Source organism: Gossypium hirsutum, chromosome A09 (genome assembly GCF_007990345.1).
Source record: "Gossypium hirsutum isolate 1008001.06 chromosome A09, Gossypium_hirsutum_v2.1, whole genome shotgun sequence".
NCBI classification, from domain to species: domain Eukaryota; kingdom Viridiplantae; phylum Streptophyta; class Magnoliopsida; order Malvales; family Malvaceae; genus Gossypium; species Gossypium hirsutum.
The window spans coordinates 80,163,242-80,180,432 of NC_053432.1; the positions used below are offsets into that span (position 1 = coordinate 80,163,242).

Genomic DNA, 17,191 nt, shown 5'->3' on the forward strand with positions numbered 1-17,191 from the left:
TAGTGACAATTTAGCTAAATGTAGATTAATTCTTCTAACTAAAGTGAAATTCAATACTTTAGTAGCACTCGCTTGAATAGTTTGTACCGCCTTTAGACTGTCTGAAAAGATAAATACTCTTTCAAATCCCTTATCAATAGCATCTAAAACATAAATTTTGACAACAATTCAGCATATAAAATAGAAAAAAGCCCTACAAGTCGATTATATCCAAGAACCCATTTGTTGTATCTGTTAAGAAGAATTCCCCCAATTGAGGTTAAATCAGAATAAACTTGCAACACCCCAAATTTAGCCTAGACATTACGGCCGAGTTTGGAGAGATTACAATAGCTCGTTAAGGAACTTTTGATTTAATCAAATCAAGTGTGTGTTTCAAAAGCATAAAATTTGACAAAATTCTCAGAAACGTTTAAAAAAACTTAAGTTTGGAAAACACTTACTTTAAAACCAAAATTTGAATTCAAAATTGTGTGTTTTGAAAATATCTATTTTGGCAAATCATTTCCAGTTTTAAGGAAAATATTCGTTAAAAACTATTTATTTATTTACAAAAAAATAGTTGAGTGATTACTTAATTTTGCAGCGAAAAATGTTCAAAATATTGGTTTGAAACCGAATTCTAATTCGATAAATCGTATAATTTTGCAATTTCATTTTAAAACACCAAAAAAATCGACGGACAAACAAAAACCAAAACCAAGTCTAAAAACAACCTTCTAGTCCAAAAAGTCTAGAAAAGTTAAAAACATAAACCATCTCATTAAAATAACTGAGAAATAATCTGAACTCCCGTACGTCGTCTGATCCTAAACTCAATAATTTTCTGAAAAGTCAGAGATGAAACAAAGGGGTGAGCTATAAAGCTCAGTGTATAACTGAACTTAAACAGAGAACACGCATACCATAATATATAAATTAGAGTTTCACTAAGAGTTTCATAACGATCAATTGAGCAAAACTAAGAATGCTTTTCAATGCGGTACTTTTTTAGAAAAACATAATGCAATTTTTTTAGAAAACTTTCTACTCAACTCCGCCACACACCAAAATAAAGTTCCTTAGAACTCATCCAACCTAATCACACTAACAGATAATCATGGACAATGCCACCAGAGTTGCAATTAAACTGCAGATCAAATATATGTGGTCAAACCATCATATTGTAGCAAAATTGCCAGAACAGATGTGTGTGGTCAAGCCACCATAAATGCAATTAAGTTGCCATAACAGATATGTGATTAACCCACCAGATAATGCTGATCATTAATATACAAAATATAATTATTTGTATTATGCTTAAAATACTGTTTATATAGATTTTTAATTTAAAATAATTTTGGAAAAAATATGTAAAAAGGATAAGAAGCAGGTTTGGCGGGCTTTAGTATGAGCAGCCGGTTTCAATTAATCACTAATGTCTTACGCGTTAATTATGCAAAATTTTGGTCTAAATATGTTTGGTAATCATATTGAATGTTTATTTAATGCAAAATTTTCAATAAAAACATATGAATAAGATAAATATGTAAATAACTACTTATTAGACCTAAAAACGATAAGTTTGACTTTATTTTATTTTTTAAAAACTTACATAAATAACCTATCTCTTTATTTTAAAAAATTAAATATTTAATTTATCATTTTAATTTTATCTAAAAACATAAAAAGTAATATAAGATATTATATTAAAATTTAAAATTATGAAATAAATAAATTTCAAAGTAAAGATTTACTATTATATAAACAACATAATTATACTTGAAATTTCATTATTACTAGCGTATTAAATAGTTTTATAATATAACTAATTTTCCTTATTTATTTATACATATGTTTTAATTAAATTACATTTAAATATTTCTTAAATTTTTCCCTAAATTTTATAACGTGTCATTAATAATAAGATAAGGAAATTAAAATATAATAATATATAATTTTAATTTAATAAAACATGATAATTGATATTAGATTGAATTAAATAAACAGTATTTTGAAATTATTTTTATAATGTAAATATAACAGTAGATTGTGTGAAATTCTATTTTTATATATAGTTTTAAACTTAATTTTAATTATTAATTAGTAAATATAGGTTTTTATATTAAATTTAAATATTATGACCACTAAATAATTTAATATAACATTTTTATATTTTTAAATACCTATTTTTATATATATAATTGTAAAAAAAAATTATATATATCAAAGTTAGATATATAATTTTAATATTTATGGATGCACTTAATTATGAGTTTTGTACTATAAATCAGAGCTCCTATACTTGAAAACCCAAAACACAGAGAAGTGAAGAAATGGAGTTAGATTTGTGGAGTATTGCTATAATTGTGGTAACATTTGTTGTTTCATTTGGATTCCTTAAGAAAGCTTATGAGAGGTAAATCCTTCCATAGTTTTGGTTTCCAGTTATTTTTTGTTTCAATTTTTTTATTCCTATAATTCATCTTTCTAATTTAATTAAACTTAAACAAACTATTTCTTTCTAAAATAAAATAAAAATATCAAAACTAAAATCCAATATTACAAAAATAGACATGAGTCAAATAATAATCTATTAGGGATTCTTTTCAATATATTTTTCGACATAATCACAAATTTAGTCCTTAATATTTTTATTTTTTGTCAAATTAGCCTTCATTTATTTTTAGCTAAATTTAACCATTAACCTTTCAAAAAGAGTCTAAGATGTTAATTTTTTAATGACGTTGGTATGAAAATCCATGTGGTGGTTTACGTGTACTTTATACTAACGCGACATTATTTGTTCTTATGTCATGTTAATAAATAATTTAAAATTGTAACAATATTAAAAATTCAAAATTTAAAAAATTAGCATGAGGTACATGTGGGCTGCCATATGCTTAAATGTTTAGCATTTTAGTTAGTATTTTAGTTAAAAAATCAATTTGACTCTGTTTCAAAAAGTTAATGATCAAATTTGACTCTTTTTAAAAGGTTAAAGACCAAATTTAACTCAATTGTTTTAACAGTTGATTCAAATAGTTTTTTTGGTTTAACTCAACCGTTTCATACTATATCGCAAGTAACTAATTTTTTTCTAGACGGACACCCCAATGGAGAAAGCGTTCAAACTATCATCTCTTCTTATTGATTGAAAAGATTTGGGTTGTACTTACTTTAACATTAAGGACAAAAGTTCAATTCAAATCTTTAAAATATCTTAAAATATTTGAATTAAATGTTTAAAATATTAATATTGTTTTAATCAATTCTTTTTGTTAGTTTAGACGTCACTTTATGCACATTCGAATATTACATGAAACATATTTAAAATACATTTGACTTAAATTTGAAATATGTATCTGACAGGAAGATATGATCAATATAATATTGAAACACTAAAACAACAATTAAAATATTTTAATATATATTATTATTTAATGTAACGTTAATATAGTTTTTAAATAATTTTTTAATAATATTTTAATGTAAACTCATTTTTTAGAGCATATCGAATCAAAATTTAAAAAAATTGATTTAAACATCTTATATATATCTTACCTGAACCCAACCCAACCCAACCATGACAGCTTCTCATGTCATCAGAACTAATATTATTGCACATCAAAAAGGACCATTAGAATTTTTAAGTGATAATTAACCTTTCACTAGAAAATTTAATGAATGATAAAATGTGAACAGATTAAGGCAGCAGCAGCTTAAGTCCCTCCCTCCAGGTGATATGGGATGGCCATTGATTGGGAATACGTGGTCTTTCATAAGAGCTTACAAATCCCAAAACCCAGAATCTTTCATCAACAATTTGAAGAAAAGGTCTCTTGCCAACCCTGCTTTAATTTAATCTCCAAACTAAAAACCTTCTTTAAAGGAAAAAGAACTAACATGGAAGCAAATCCAGGTACGGTAAATCAGGGATTTACAAGACCCATTTGTTTGGGAAGGCAAGCATCATAGTTTGCAGTGCGGAGTTATGTAAGAAAGTGTTGACAGATGACAATAACTTTCAATGGGGCTACCCTGTTTCAAATCTGATTCTGGGTAATGTGCCATTCGACTACATGTCTAGTCACAGGCGATTTCACAGGCTAGTGACCACGGTTCTCAATCAACACCAACCCCCTTCATCGCATTTAGGGACCATTGAGAAAATCGTTATCAACACACTGGAAGAATGGAGTAAGATGAAGGAACCGATCCTTTTCGTTCCTGAGGTGAATAAGTTTGTGTTCAAACTCATTATAGCCATCTTTCTTGGCTCTGGAACTGACGATAATCAAATTGCATCCATGGAGGAGTATTATAGAAAAGTATACTATGGATTACATACCACTCCCATTAACATCCCTGGTTTTGCATATCATAGAGCAGTCCAGGCAAGGAAGGTGCTGGTGAATAAGATTCGAGGTGTATTGGGTGAAAGGAGAGAGAGGAGATGTAATGACCCCGACCCAAACACAGGCATAATCGACTTTTTGGAGAAAGCTGATTATGAGGATGGTAGACCTATGAGCCATGAACACCTTGTTGTTTTATTAATCGGGCTCTTCATTGCGGGTCGTGAAACTACATCTCGAACGGCTATATGGGCCACCATCTATCTCCATAATCATCCCCATCTGTTGCACAAGGCCAAGGTGAAATGGGATTTTGGTCTTTTACCCAAAACAACTCATCTGTTTTAACTTTTTTATTGGATTTCAAATTCCAATTTTTCAGGAAGAGCAAGAGGAAATCGTGAAAAGAAGACCTTCTTCCCAGAAAGGTTTAACCTTCACCGAAATTAAACAAATGAAATATCTATCCAAGGTTAGAATTAAGATTTATATGTTTATCAATCATTTCCACTTGCAAATATGAAATCATTGTTGTATAACTTTTTAGGTGATTAATGAGACACTACGAATACGCACAAATATTTTTTCAATCTTTCGAGAAGCAAAAAATGTAACTTATCTCAATGGTTAGTTTCTCTATAATTTCACCATATCTTCTCCTGTCTCACAACCAGTTTTAGAGTTGCTTTTAATATGTTCCTTAAAGGCTTTTCTACCCTTTTCAACAGGAAGTAGTACCTGTCCTGGAGCTGACCTCAACTATAAGTGAGTTTGGCTTAATTTCTTTTTAGTAATGTACATTTTAGGTCACTGTGTAAGTTAAAATCTTTTACTTTCATAATATGCAGGCTTGTACAACTTAATCCAGGAGGTCCTGTTAATTATTTCCCTTCACCAGATCCAGTCGACAACTGTCCTACCAAAATCATTAAGATCCGTTGATTATGCGTTACTACTTTAGTTCATAATAAAAAGATTCCCAGCTTCTAATTTCCAGTTTTAGTGTAGCTAACACAGTCTATGCAATAAAAAAGACAAACATGTGTTCCGTTCTAGGTGCCAATTTTAAAATTCTGGTCTTACTCAAAGGATTATTGTTAAATTTTTTAAGTTTTCTTATTTCCAAAATTTGATTTGGTAAACATATTATCATGAGTAAACTGTAAAGCCATGTCAACTTATTATTCCACATGCAGTCAACCCTCTCTTTAACGGGAAAAGATTGTATGAAATAGTGACGTCATGTCATCTGTATCCCTTTTTCAATAATTTTATACTACATCAGTATTTTCATCAATCTAAATTAAAATCCTAAAATTCAAGATAAAATTAATGATGTTGCATAAAACTATTGGAAAGGGGCAATATCTTTGTTTCATACAATCCTTTCTCTTCTATAACAGCCACCAACTATAACAATATTTCACTATAATAGTCAAGTCTTTTGGAGAACCGATTTTTTTGTGTTTTATTTTAATTCTCTATAATAGATTTTCACTTATAACAACAATATCCATAGTTAAGGAGTACATTCTTTATTAAATTAGTTCTTTATAACAAAATATTGTCTAAATTTTTAAATGAAACTATATATAGCTATTTCATATAAGTAACCCCATTAATTATCATTTATTAAATGAAAATGATTTTAATTAAAATATTTTTTCAATAAAATGATTAAATTTTATGTAAAAAAATCTATTAATCATATTTTATTAAATAAAAATGATCTTCAATGAGTGAAATTAAATATATTAATTCAATAAAACTATTAAGCTCCTTAATTAAATATTCTACTATAAATTTAGAATATCATAAACTTAGATTACTTGAATTTAATTACTCGTGATAAATTATTTAATTTAAATAACTCATATTGGTTAATTGAACTTGTTAGATTTATGAATTTTATATTAATCGTGTGACAGAATGTAAATAAAGATACATAAAAGCAATAACGTATGCACCTTCTATACATCTTTTAAAATTTGTTGATTTGATTCTCATTTTCTTTCTTTTATGAACCTAATTCTCAATTTCTTTATTTGGTGGAAATTCATTATATGAATTTTATATTAAGTTTACAACGGTTAACTTTCTATAATAGTGTTGTCATAGGTGTATAGCAGCCATCTCTCTATAATAAACAAAATCTAAGTAAACAAATACGATTGTATTACTCACTAAAAATCCAATCAATAGTCTAATAGCTCTCATTTGCATTAAGATCGAAATTTCAAAATCCAAAAAGTATAGTGACTTAGAATAATCAAATTGGATAATATGCACTAAATCTACAATTGTATGCATAATATATGACTAGTAGAATTAAGTAAAAGGACTTGCCCATCTTTCTAAATTAAATAAAATAGGTGTATGATAAGATAATCCACTTTCTTTATTATCTTACTTTATTTTTATTTTTTTATTATTCTATTGTTCTTGTCTTTTAATTTGAATTTTTGAATTTAATAAAGAAAGAGTTTATTATAAATTGTCGAAATATTCGATTCATTAGAATCTGATCCAAGAAAAAGGATTATTAGTAAAAATAAGATTTTTGAGAGATATAGAAAGATGCAAAACTCTATATTTCTATTCTATTTTTTCTCTATTTAAATTATATATACATACGCAATAGATGAAGATAAAATCCGTTTTATTTATCTCTCCAATTTCGAATTTCATTTCCCATAAATAAAAATTTAACCCCATGTAATGCAATTTCCTAAAAGTAATACAAGAAAAACACAATGATATGCTACCAAACTCCTACAAGATTTAATTTGGAAAGTCATTTTTAAAGTACAATGTTGATGTAATAGGAAAAAGATATATATATATATATTGTAAGTGAATGAGATAATAAATAGGAGAAAGGTTAATATGTATAAAGCAAATTGTAAAGATGGAAGCAGGAGAGTGAAGAAAAGTTATTTAATTCATCTTCAAACTATTTCTTATGGGGATCAAAGTTGTAGAACCATTTCCACAAATCATAGATTCCAAAAATCCCATAAAGAAGGAAAGATTAAAAAAAAACAAAACCTAAAATCTAACCCAGGCCTAGCTATGTACCACCTGAGTTTCCTTGCCATCCTTCAACTGGTAAGTGGACATTAGGCTGCATATTGGGTGGCAAATTGAAGAAAGGCAACCCACCTGGGACAGCACCGTCATCGGTAAACATGTTACCACCATTGTTTCCGCCGCCGCCGCTGCTTTGCATCTGCATTTGGTCATCATCCTCTTCCAAAGGGAGTCTCTCATAGGCCACATTTGTAAACGACGATGCTATGAGAATAACAGGTCCAGCCGCCATCAGTTCCCCAACCACATTTCCCCCAACAACCTGACCTTGCCCGCCGGCCAAAAAGATTGTCAAACTGGTGGCGCCTGGAGGAGCTGGCGGCGGCAAAAACGAACCCGAAAGTGATAATATTTCGAATCTGCCATGAAGGGTAACAACAGCTCCAGCGGTAGCTGGTTGCCTAATGCTGACGTTGGTCACCGTACCACTCCCGCTCAGTATACACGCTCCCCTTTGCCTTCTCCGAGCGTAGTTGGCAACACAGTCGAACACATCGCAGCCGCTCCCAACTTCCAGTAAGTAAGCCCCGAGCGTGTTTGCACTCTCCCTAGTGACGATGACCGGAGGTTTGGGCTTGTTTTTAGAACCTGGTGGACGACCCCTGAGCCTATGGGCTATAACAAGCTCAGTGGGAACCGTTGACTAAATCCAGAGCTTGGTGGGAAACATCATCATCTTGGCCGTGACGATTGTTTGAAACTTCGTGATCTTCAGGTTCAGGTTGGTGATGGAGGTGAAGGTCGGGTCTTTGAAGATGTTGAACGTAGCGAGAAGCAGCAGTGCCTAAATCAAGACCCGCCATGCGAAAGCAACAAAGGGCAGCCGTAAAAAAGGGAAAATAATGGATTAAAATAGTTTTTTTTTCTTAAAGAAATTATATATAATAAATCAAGAGTTAGATTAAAGGGAAGGGCTTGTTTGGGGGCTCGAAGAAATGAGGAGAGAAAGGTTTTAGTGCTTTTTTATATTATTTTCAAAGAAAATAAAAGACAAGGAGAAGGACTGCTATGCAAGAAAAGGGAAAGAAACAAGGACGAAGAGAGGGAGGGGGGACTAAGTCTGAAAGGTTGCAATCATTTTCTCATCCTTAAAGTTTAAATAATATGAAAACCAAAAATAGGTTGGATGCAAGGTGGGAAATCACAAAATTTACTCAGGAGCTAGCTCGCGAGTTGCTTATTGCGATATGTTATTCTGTACCTGATACCGATCCAAATTCAGATCATGCATTGAAAATCGTAGTTGGCGCAAATGGCACTGTGGCTGCAATCGACAAGGCTGAAAAATATAGGTCTGAACTGATTTCGATATCCGATACGTCTCCTGATGCTCAAGTGCCTCCTGTTGTGCTTGGGAACCATGGCGGTTAAAGGAGACAAAATTGTAATGGATATTTTAATACATACAGTGGCTGTTAATGATTTCTAGAACTGAACTTGTTGTAGTGTTGTGTGATTTTTACACCTAATGTGGATTTGTTTCGCTTGTGATTCTCTCCATATCAATGTAAATAAGGAAACATACTTTTGTAGAGACCATGTTGTGTTAAAAACTCAAATTTCTGAACCTGATAGTCTTCTCTGCTACCTGTTGCTTTTCATCTTCGCACTCAAATTTTGTTTATTTTGTTATTTGGTAACCAAATTTCTTCTGTCTTCAGATTCATTCTTTTGTTATTGACCAAATTTCAACTCAAAATTTCTTTAATTTTCAATATCATCCATTGTGGTCCACTGGTTAGGATATCTGGCTTTCACCCTGGAGACCCAGCTTCCATTCTTCTGGCAATGTGTTCTGTTTTAGTTATCCAAAAAATAGGGATAATATCATATTTGGAACTTATATTTTCATAAAATGTTCAATGGAATTGTAAATCATGAGATATGATAAATTTTGTGAGACAAGGTCAGAATGATTTCGGGTTCCCCTGTTCTGACTTTGTAAAATCATCAAAAAATGGATAAAAATAATTAGGGACTTAAATTTATATGTTTAGAATTCTGAATGAGTCTATTTTCAAGATAAACAAACGGGAACATCATTCAAATCCTGTACGAGTAGATAATTAATTTTTAGTGAAGAAGGGTCGGAACTGTCAGACAGCAGAACAGGGGAGACTTCAATGAATAAACTGTATTAATTGGCCAAACCAAAAATTATGAAATTTTTATGGTAAGAATATATATGAGTCTAGTTTCATAGAAAATTAGAAGATCTTAATTTTGAGTTCCGTAGCTCCAGATATAAATAATTTAGTGACTACGACACGGGTGGATAGTCTGAATATTCACATAAGTAATTAGTGAAAATTATGGATAAGGTTACTTACAATTGCGTTATTTATACCAAGGATGTGGATGGAGAGGAGGAGGAGGAGGAAAAATATATGAATGACTCGTGTATAAATTAAACACCTGCCCGATTATAATCGATAAGTGTTGGATTAGAGATGATATAATGTTTTATGTGGAATATTTATTATGAAATTATGATTATCGTTATAATACAAAATTTGTACTTGTGAGTTTATATGGCTAAATTTTAGTGATTATTTGTTAATTTTATGAATTTCATGATGTGTTATTTCATATGTATTAATGATAAAATCGTGAATAATGTAAAAGCATGAAAATTGAATAAATGATCAAATTGAGCATTTCAGTTCAGTGACAAGATGAATTGAAGGAAAAGACCATAGTTGGACCATGGCAACAAGTGATAAGTGATAGCTTCGGCTACACTTATCTGATCAAGGATAAGTGAAAGTGATAAGTAATAGCTTCGGCTACACTTATCTGATCAAGGACAAATGACAAGTGAAAAGTGGTAGCTTCGGCTACCTGATCAGTGAAAAGTGGTAGATTCTGCTACCTGATAAGTGAAAAGTGGTAGCTTCTGCTACCTGATCAATGAAAAATGTTAGCTCCGGCTACCTGATCAGTGAATAGTGGTAGCTTCGGCTACAAGTGACAAGTGATTTCCGTATAAGACCATATCTGGGATATGGCATCGGTGTGATATATGCTACTGTATAAGACCATATCTGGGATATGGCATCAGTGAGATATGTGATTCGTGTAAGACCATAGCTGGGTTATGGCATCGATATGTGATATGTGATTACGTGTAAGACCATAGCTGGGCTATGACATCGAGTAAACGAAGTACTCAATTCCGTAAGACGTTCACTAATTTGACAAAGTTTGGTCAGTGTTACATGGAATTATGTGATACAGGAAGTACGAGTTGATAAGATATGAGTATAGAACTTGGTTGATAAATGAATTCATTTGTGATTATATAATTGTTCATCTTGAATGTACTGTCCATATGTATTGATAATTCAAACGTATTAATGAATAAAGTTCCGACATGGAATAAATTGAACACGAGACAAATAATTATGAAATTGAACTCGAAATTCATGAAAATGATGGTTATTGATATATGGAGACATGAGACATTGGTATATGAATATGGAAAATATTTGATAAATGTGTTTATTCATAATTATGGAATTATATACCTCTTGTGTACTATTTGCATAAGGATGATATTTCAAATACTTTGGTTATTTAAGCTTAAATATGAAACAGTATGAAATCAAGATAAGTTGTTATAAAAATATATTTAGATTACAGAGATATGGCTGATATATGTTGTATGATTACATAACGTGAAATTGTGTATATATATGAGAAATTTAATGAGAAATGAGCCCATACACGTTTCTTGTTATTTATATGAAGTGTACGACTGACAAGGGTGATGAAGTTATAAACAGAGAGTTACACGGGCTGAAAACACGGGTGTGTGACTTTCCAAAGTGTGAAAATTTTCTAACTGTTGCAAAAATTTCATATGTTTACGGTTTGGTCCCGAACCACCCTGAATGTATGTTTTGGGCCCCATAGGCCCATATAAGGGACGTTAAATATATGTATGAAAGTTTTTAATTTAAAAGAAATTTTATGGCTGATTTTTACATGATTGATCATATTAAGTTCGATAATGCCTCGTACCCTATTCTAGGCTCGGAATATTGGTAGGGGGTGTTACACATAGGTGGAAATTTTTCAAAAAATAGGCTCACATACCCGTGTGGCCCACACGGCTCAAATAACCCAGCCCGTGTGACCTACACGGCTTACCACACAGCCGTGTGACGCCAACAGTAAGTTTTTTGTCATTGCATCGTTCACTATTTTCGAGTTTTTCGTTACTTACCTGGATATTTTTTTATGCCAATCCAACAACAAGATATTCAAAACCTAAAATCAGTATTTAAACGACCAATTTTAATAACGCAAACCCAAATTAAAAGTATTAATTCAACCACAATCGCTTATAACGGACTATAACAAGAGTGGAAATCAACTTTAAACATTCAATCCCTCACCTATAACAGCAATCAAACGATTACTTAATCCGCTGAAGGATTATTCACTAGCGAATGCTCACCTAGATGGGAACATATAACAAAAATCAGTTAATTCAAAACAAAATTGATTCCAACCAACAAAACTTCACACCTCTTCCAACAGTTAGAAACCTTATCGGAGCTCCAAAATATACCCGACCACCACGATGAAAATCTCAAAGATAAAGAACGAAAAATCAAAGGATGGAATCTTAAGGAACCACTAGCAATTGGCAATATTGTGGCTTACTGCATCAAAAGAAAGAAGGAAAGAGGAAGAGGAAACAAAAACTTGAATGGAAAAAAAATAGGTTGGGCAGCAAGGATGGAAGAGAGGAAAAAGACCATGTGAAACTGTTGAGGGATTTTTGGGAAACAAAAATAACATAAAATAAAATAAAATAAAATATTTTATTATTTATATATATTTTAAAAGAAGAAAAATCTTTCAGAAACTACCCACAACCCCAGAATTCTAAGTTGACATCTTACCACTAAACCAGCAGGCTCATTTTTATTAACAGTTGAACGAAAATAATATTTAAGTTAGAAGTCCAAAGATAAGGGTTGAAACAAAATTAACAAAATTAATAAACAAATTATTCAAATCTAGAACCTCACACACACTAACACAACACTTAACCACTAAACCAAATTATTTCACTTGATAAAATTTTCACAATCTTAACTCAAAAATCGGAACGTGATCAATCTCGATTTCACTAATCCAATTTATTCTAACCCAGTTTTCGAGATGTGACACAACTTTTACGTTCTTCAATTATATTATTTTTTAATATTTTCACAAAAATGTTATTTATAACTTTTGAATTTTATAATTAAATCATTCATAAATTTTATATTTTATGTTATTTACAATTTTTAATATTTTCACATTCTCAATATTTGAACATCGCTTTTAATATTAAAAATTAGATAGGACACACCATTAATTAGTTTACAAAGTCAAACTAAAAACACCTTCTTTAATTTTTTTTTTATTTTTTTATTTTACTGACAGGTATTTTAATCTCTTTATTTTATAATATCATGAATTAATTTAAGTACTTTATTCTAATTATTGATCTATTTAATAATATAAAAATTAATTTAATACATTTGTATAATACAAAGATCTCTTAAATACTTTCAACAATGTAGGGCATGCTACGAGCCGTATTCAAATTAATCACTAATTTACTCTCATTAATCACTAAACCCTCGCATAGGTGCAGTCTAATTGCTAAAGTGTCACATATCTTAGACCACACATCCATCTTAATGTTTTTCATAAATTTTTTGTTCTTTTCTGGCTTTTTTTCTTATAGAAATAAACCTTAAATGTGGGTTATATTTTGAAAAATTGTGCATGGTAATTATTAAAAAAAGTCAATTATTCATTAATTCAATTATTGTAAAATCTTGAATTAATTTTATTAGGGATAAATATAAAAAATATTTTAATCGATATGTAATTTGATACATGAACTTTGATTTTGTGTAATTATACACATTAAACTTTGTTTTTGGTTTAAATGTGTATATAAAATTTTGATTTTGATTCAATTATACATATTTAAAGAAATAAATATATCAATTTATTTTTATATTAGATAATTTTAATTATTTTGTTTGAAATATATAAATATAAAATAGTGTTATATCGCCAATGATGTTAGATATTTGTGAATATTGAATCAAATCAGGATGTCATGTATAAAATTACACAAAATTAAAACTAATGTATAACATTACACATTAAACCAAAATTTATATATAATTTTAATATTTATCCCATTTTGAATGAAAAATACATATAATTTTGTATTAAAAGATCAATATAATTATTTTAACACTTGATTTTTGAGTTTAATAAAAAAAATAGTTAAATTTTAAAGATGATTGAGAGCAACTTTATACTATAAATTTGATCTCCTGTAAACAAAGAAACTCAAAGGCAAATACTAGGGCGGAAATATAGAGAATTAAAGAAATGGTATTAGTTTTCTTGTGGTTGATTGTTGCAGTAATTGTGGGAACATTTGTTCTTTCATTTGGATTCCTTAAGAAACCAACTGGGCGGGACAGGAACCTGCAAAATCCTATTCTTCAAACTCAAAGGTAAAACGTATATTACTTATTCTAAAATATTGGAATTTTTTTTAATACAAGTGGGATTAAAATTAAATTGTATATTTTTATTATAATAAAAATATAATTTTATCATTTTAATAATCTAAATTTTTATATTTTTTAAAGGATTAAATTAAATAGGGAACAACATCTTAACTCTCTCCCTCCCGGTGGTATGGGGTGGCCATTGATCAGGAACATGTGGTCTTTTGTAAGAGCTTACAAATCCCAGATTCCAGAATCCTTTATCAACAATTTGAAACGAAGGTTTAAGTCTCTACCATAATTAGGCTTCTTAATATTTTTAAAAAAATCTAACATGGAAGCCATCCAGGTACGGTGAAACAGGGATTTATAAGACCAATTTGTTTCGGAACCCAAGCATCATAGTTTGTAGTCCGGAGCTATGTAGGAAGGTGTTGACAGATGATGAGCAATTTCAACTTGGTTACCCTCTTTCAAGTCTAGTTCTGGATGGAATGTGAAAGAATACTGAAGAATCAAGGTACTCTTTAGAAGCAAATCTGTAGAAGAAAACAAAGTAATATTCTCAAAGTAACAAACTTAACTCAGCCCTTTCACTGGCTAGAATACATGTTTATATAGGAACTAGAAGCCTAAACTGCTGTTAACAGAATAGCCTAACAAATTCTAACCGACTAACCACTTATCTAATTACACATTAAACATATGTGTATTGTGAATACTATAACATTCACCTAACTTCCTCAAGTGGAACGACCCGAAGACGACGACGAAATTGAGTGAACATCGAAGTGGACAATGGTTTGTAAGAACATCCGCCACTTGGTCACATGCAGGAACATCGCTAACAACCAACTCACCACGAGCGACCTTTTCCCGAACAAAAAATAGATCAAGTTCAACATGTTTGAACTTAGAGTGTAAGACCGGGTTAGCTGCAACAGCAACAGCACTAGAATTATCACACCACACTGTCGGAAGATCAACTGAACTAAGGTTTAACTCTGTCAACAAGGAAACCAGCCACGTAACATCACTACCAGCTGCGGCTAAACTCCGATATTCAGCCTCGGCGGTAGAGCGAGAAATAACTTGTTGTTTCTTAAAGCACCAATAAATAGGATTATCACCATAATACACAAAATATCCTCTAGTAGACCGACGATCATCAAAATCAAGTCCCCAATTTGCATCGGCATAGCCAACCAAAGACAGTCGACCAGACTTTCGAAAGACCAAACCATGAGACAGTGTACTAGATAAGTACCGCAAAATACGTTTCAACGTTACCATGTGTAATGTAGTGGGAGCATGCATAAACTGACACACCCGATTAACCGCATAAGCAATATCTGGTCGTGTCAAAACGATATACTGAAAAGCTCCAGCAATACTACGATATTCAGTTGGATCAGCAAGAAGTTCACCTTCATCTTTAGACAGCAGAGAAGAGGTTATCATCGGTGTATGAACACTTCTGGCATTCGTCATAGAACTACGAGCAAGGAGTTCACGGATGTATTTTCGCTGGCATAGGTGAATACTACCTGAGGAAGACTGACTAACTTCAATGCCCAAAAAATAACGAAGCTCACCCATATCTTTTAGAGCAAATTGGTTGTGGAGCATTTGAACAAAACAATTAATTTCATCAACTAAACTTCCAGTGATAACAATATCATCTACATAAACAAAAACGTAGATAGTATGATTAGAAGACAACCGAACAAACAATGAAGCATCGGACTTTGATACCGTAAACCCAGCAGAAACGAGAAACTATTTTAATTTGTCAAACCAACCCCAAGGAGCCTGCCGTAAGCCATACAAAGCTTTAGTTAACCGACAAACTAACCGTTCACCATTTGGACCAAATTGCTCATAGCTAGGAGGTTGTTGCATAAACACATCATCAGTTAAATCACCATTCAGAAAGGCATTATTGACATCAACCTGCCAAAGATGCCAGCCCTTGGTCACGGCAACTGACAGGATGAGTCAAATGGTAACAGGTTTGACTACTGGGCTGAATGTCTCCTTAAAATCGCAACCAGGTACCTGTGAGCACCCCTTGGCAACCAATCGTGCCTTCCGAGGACTAATCGCCCCATCAGGATTCTTCTTGATCTTAAACAACCACTTACAACCGATTGCTTTCCGGCCAGATGGGAGAGGACACAACTCCCAGGTCAAGTTAGCTAGTAAGGCATCAAACTCAGCTTGACCGGCTAGTTGCAAGTCTGGATGGCTAAGAGCCTCCTCAATAGTACATGGCTCAACCTCAACTTTGTCGGCACATAAGGCTCGAGGTTTAAATATCCCAGCTTTAGATCTTGTCACCATTGCATGCTTGTTAATAGCAGAGACAGGAGAAACATCAGGAGGGGCAGTAGGAGAAACTATAGTAGAAGGAACCTCTTCTCGAACAGTAGATTTGGAAGTGGAACTCTGCGGAGAAACACTACCCGTAGCAGGAAAGTTAGACTGAATGCTATCACCATTAGAACTATCCACAGAAGTCCCAACAACAGGGTCTGGACGAATCTTGTTAGAAATACACGATCGAACAACTGGTACATACGTAGTGGTATTCAGAGGTAACTGATCACTGGAAGTAGTAGATAGTGAAGATAGAAATCTATTTTCATCAAAAATGACATGACGAGAAACAATAACCTTTCCATTTGGCGTGAGACAGAAATAACCTTTATGATGCGGACTATACCCCAGAAACGTAGACGGTTGAGACCGAAACTCGAGCTTGTGGTTACCAAATGGTCGTAGGTATAGAAAACAATAACAACCAAACACCCGAAGATGATCATATGTTGGAGCGCGGTTAAATAAACACTGAAACGGGGTCTTCCCTTCTAAAACTGATGTGGGCAAACGATTAATGAGATGAGCAGCACTACAAAAAGCATAACCCCAGTAGTCAATTGGTAGATTAGCTTGAGCCAGAAGAGTGATACCAGTCTCGATAACATGTCGGTGTTTACGCTCCGCAACACCATCTGTTCAGACGTATAGGGGCAGGAAACCCGATGAAGAATCCCTTGATGTAACGACCCAAACTTTAAGGTTATTAGAAAAGTGTATTTTCGGGTCACCGTTTCTGAAAAATGGATTAGAAAATATTTATTAAAAAAAATATTTATGAAGTTAAGTGAGTGATTAATTAAAGTTTAATTAAGTAAATTTAGCTTAATTAAGGATAATTGGATA

At 31.9% G+C, this 17,191-nt stretch overlaps 1 protein-coding gene and 1 pseudogene across 1 annotated transcript; one reads left to right on the plus strand and one right to left on the minus strand.

Moving 5' to 3' along the window:
• The first annotated feature begins 2,248 nt into the window (after positions 1-2,248).
• Positions 2,249-5,634, plus strand: LOC107896546 (beta-amyrin 11-oxidase). The gene is made up of 7 exons (XM_016821741.2): positions 2,249-2,398; positions 3,685-3,816; positions 3,902-4,637; positions 4,720-4,809; positions 4,885-4,963; positions 5,066-5,102; positions 5,186-5,634. Exons 1-7 carry the CDS (start codon positions 2,316-2,318, stop codon positions 5,277-5,279), a joined length of 1,251 nt encoding a protein of 416 aa, XP_016677230.1. The 5' UTR covers positions 2,249-2,315; the 3' UTR covers positions 5,280-5,634.
• A 1,626-nt stretch (positions 5,635-7,260) lies between these two features.
• On the minus strand, positions 7,261-9,093 carry LOC107935186 (AT-hook motif nuclear-localized protein 23-like; annotated as a pseudogene).
• Positions 9,094-17,191: the final 8,098 nt, after the last annotated feature.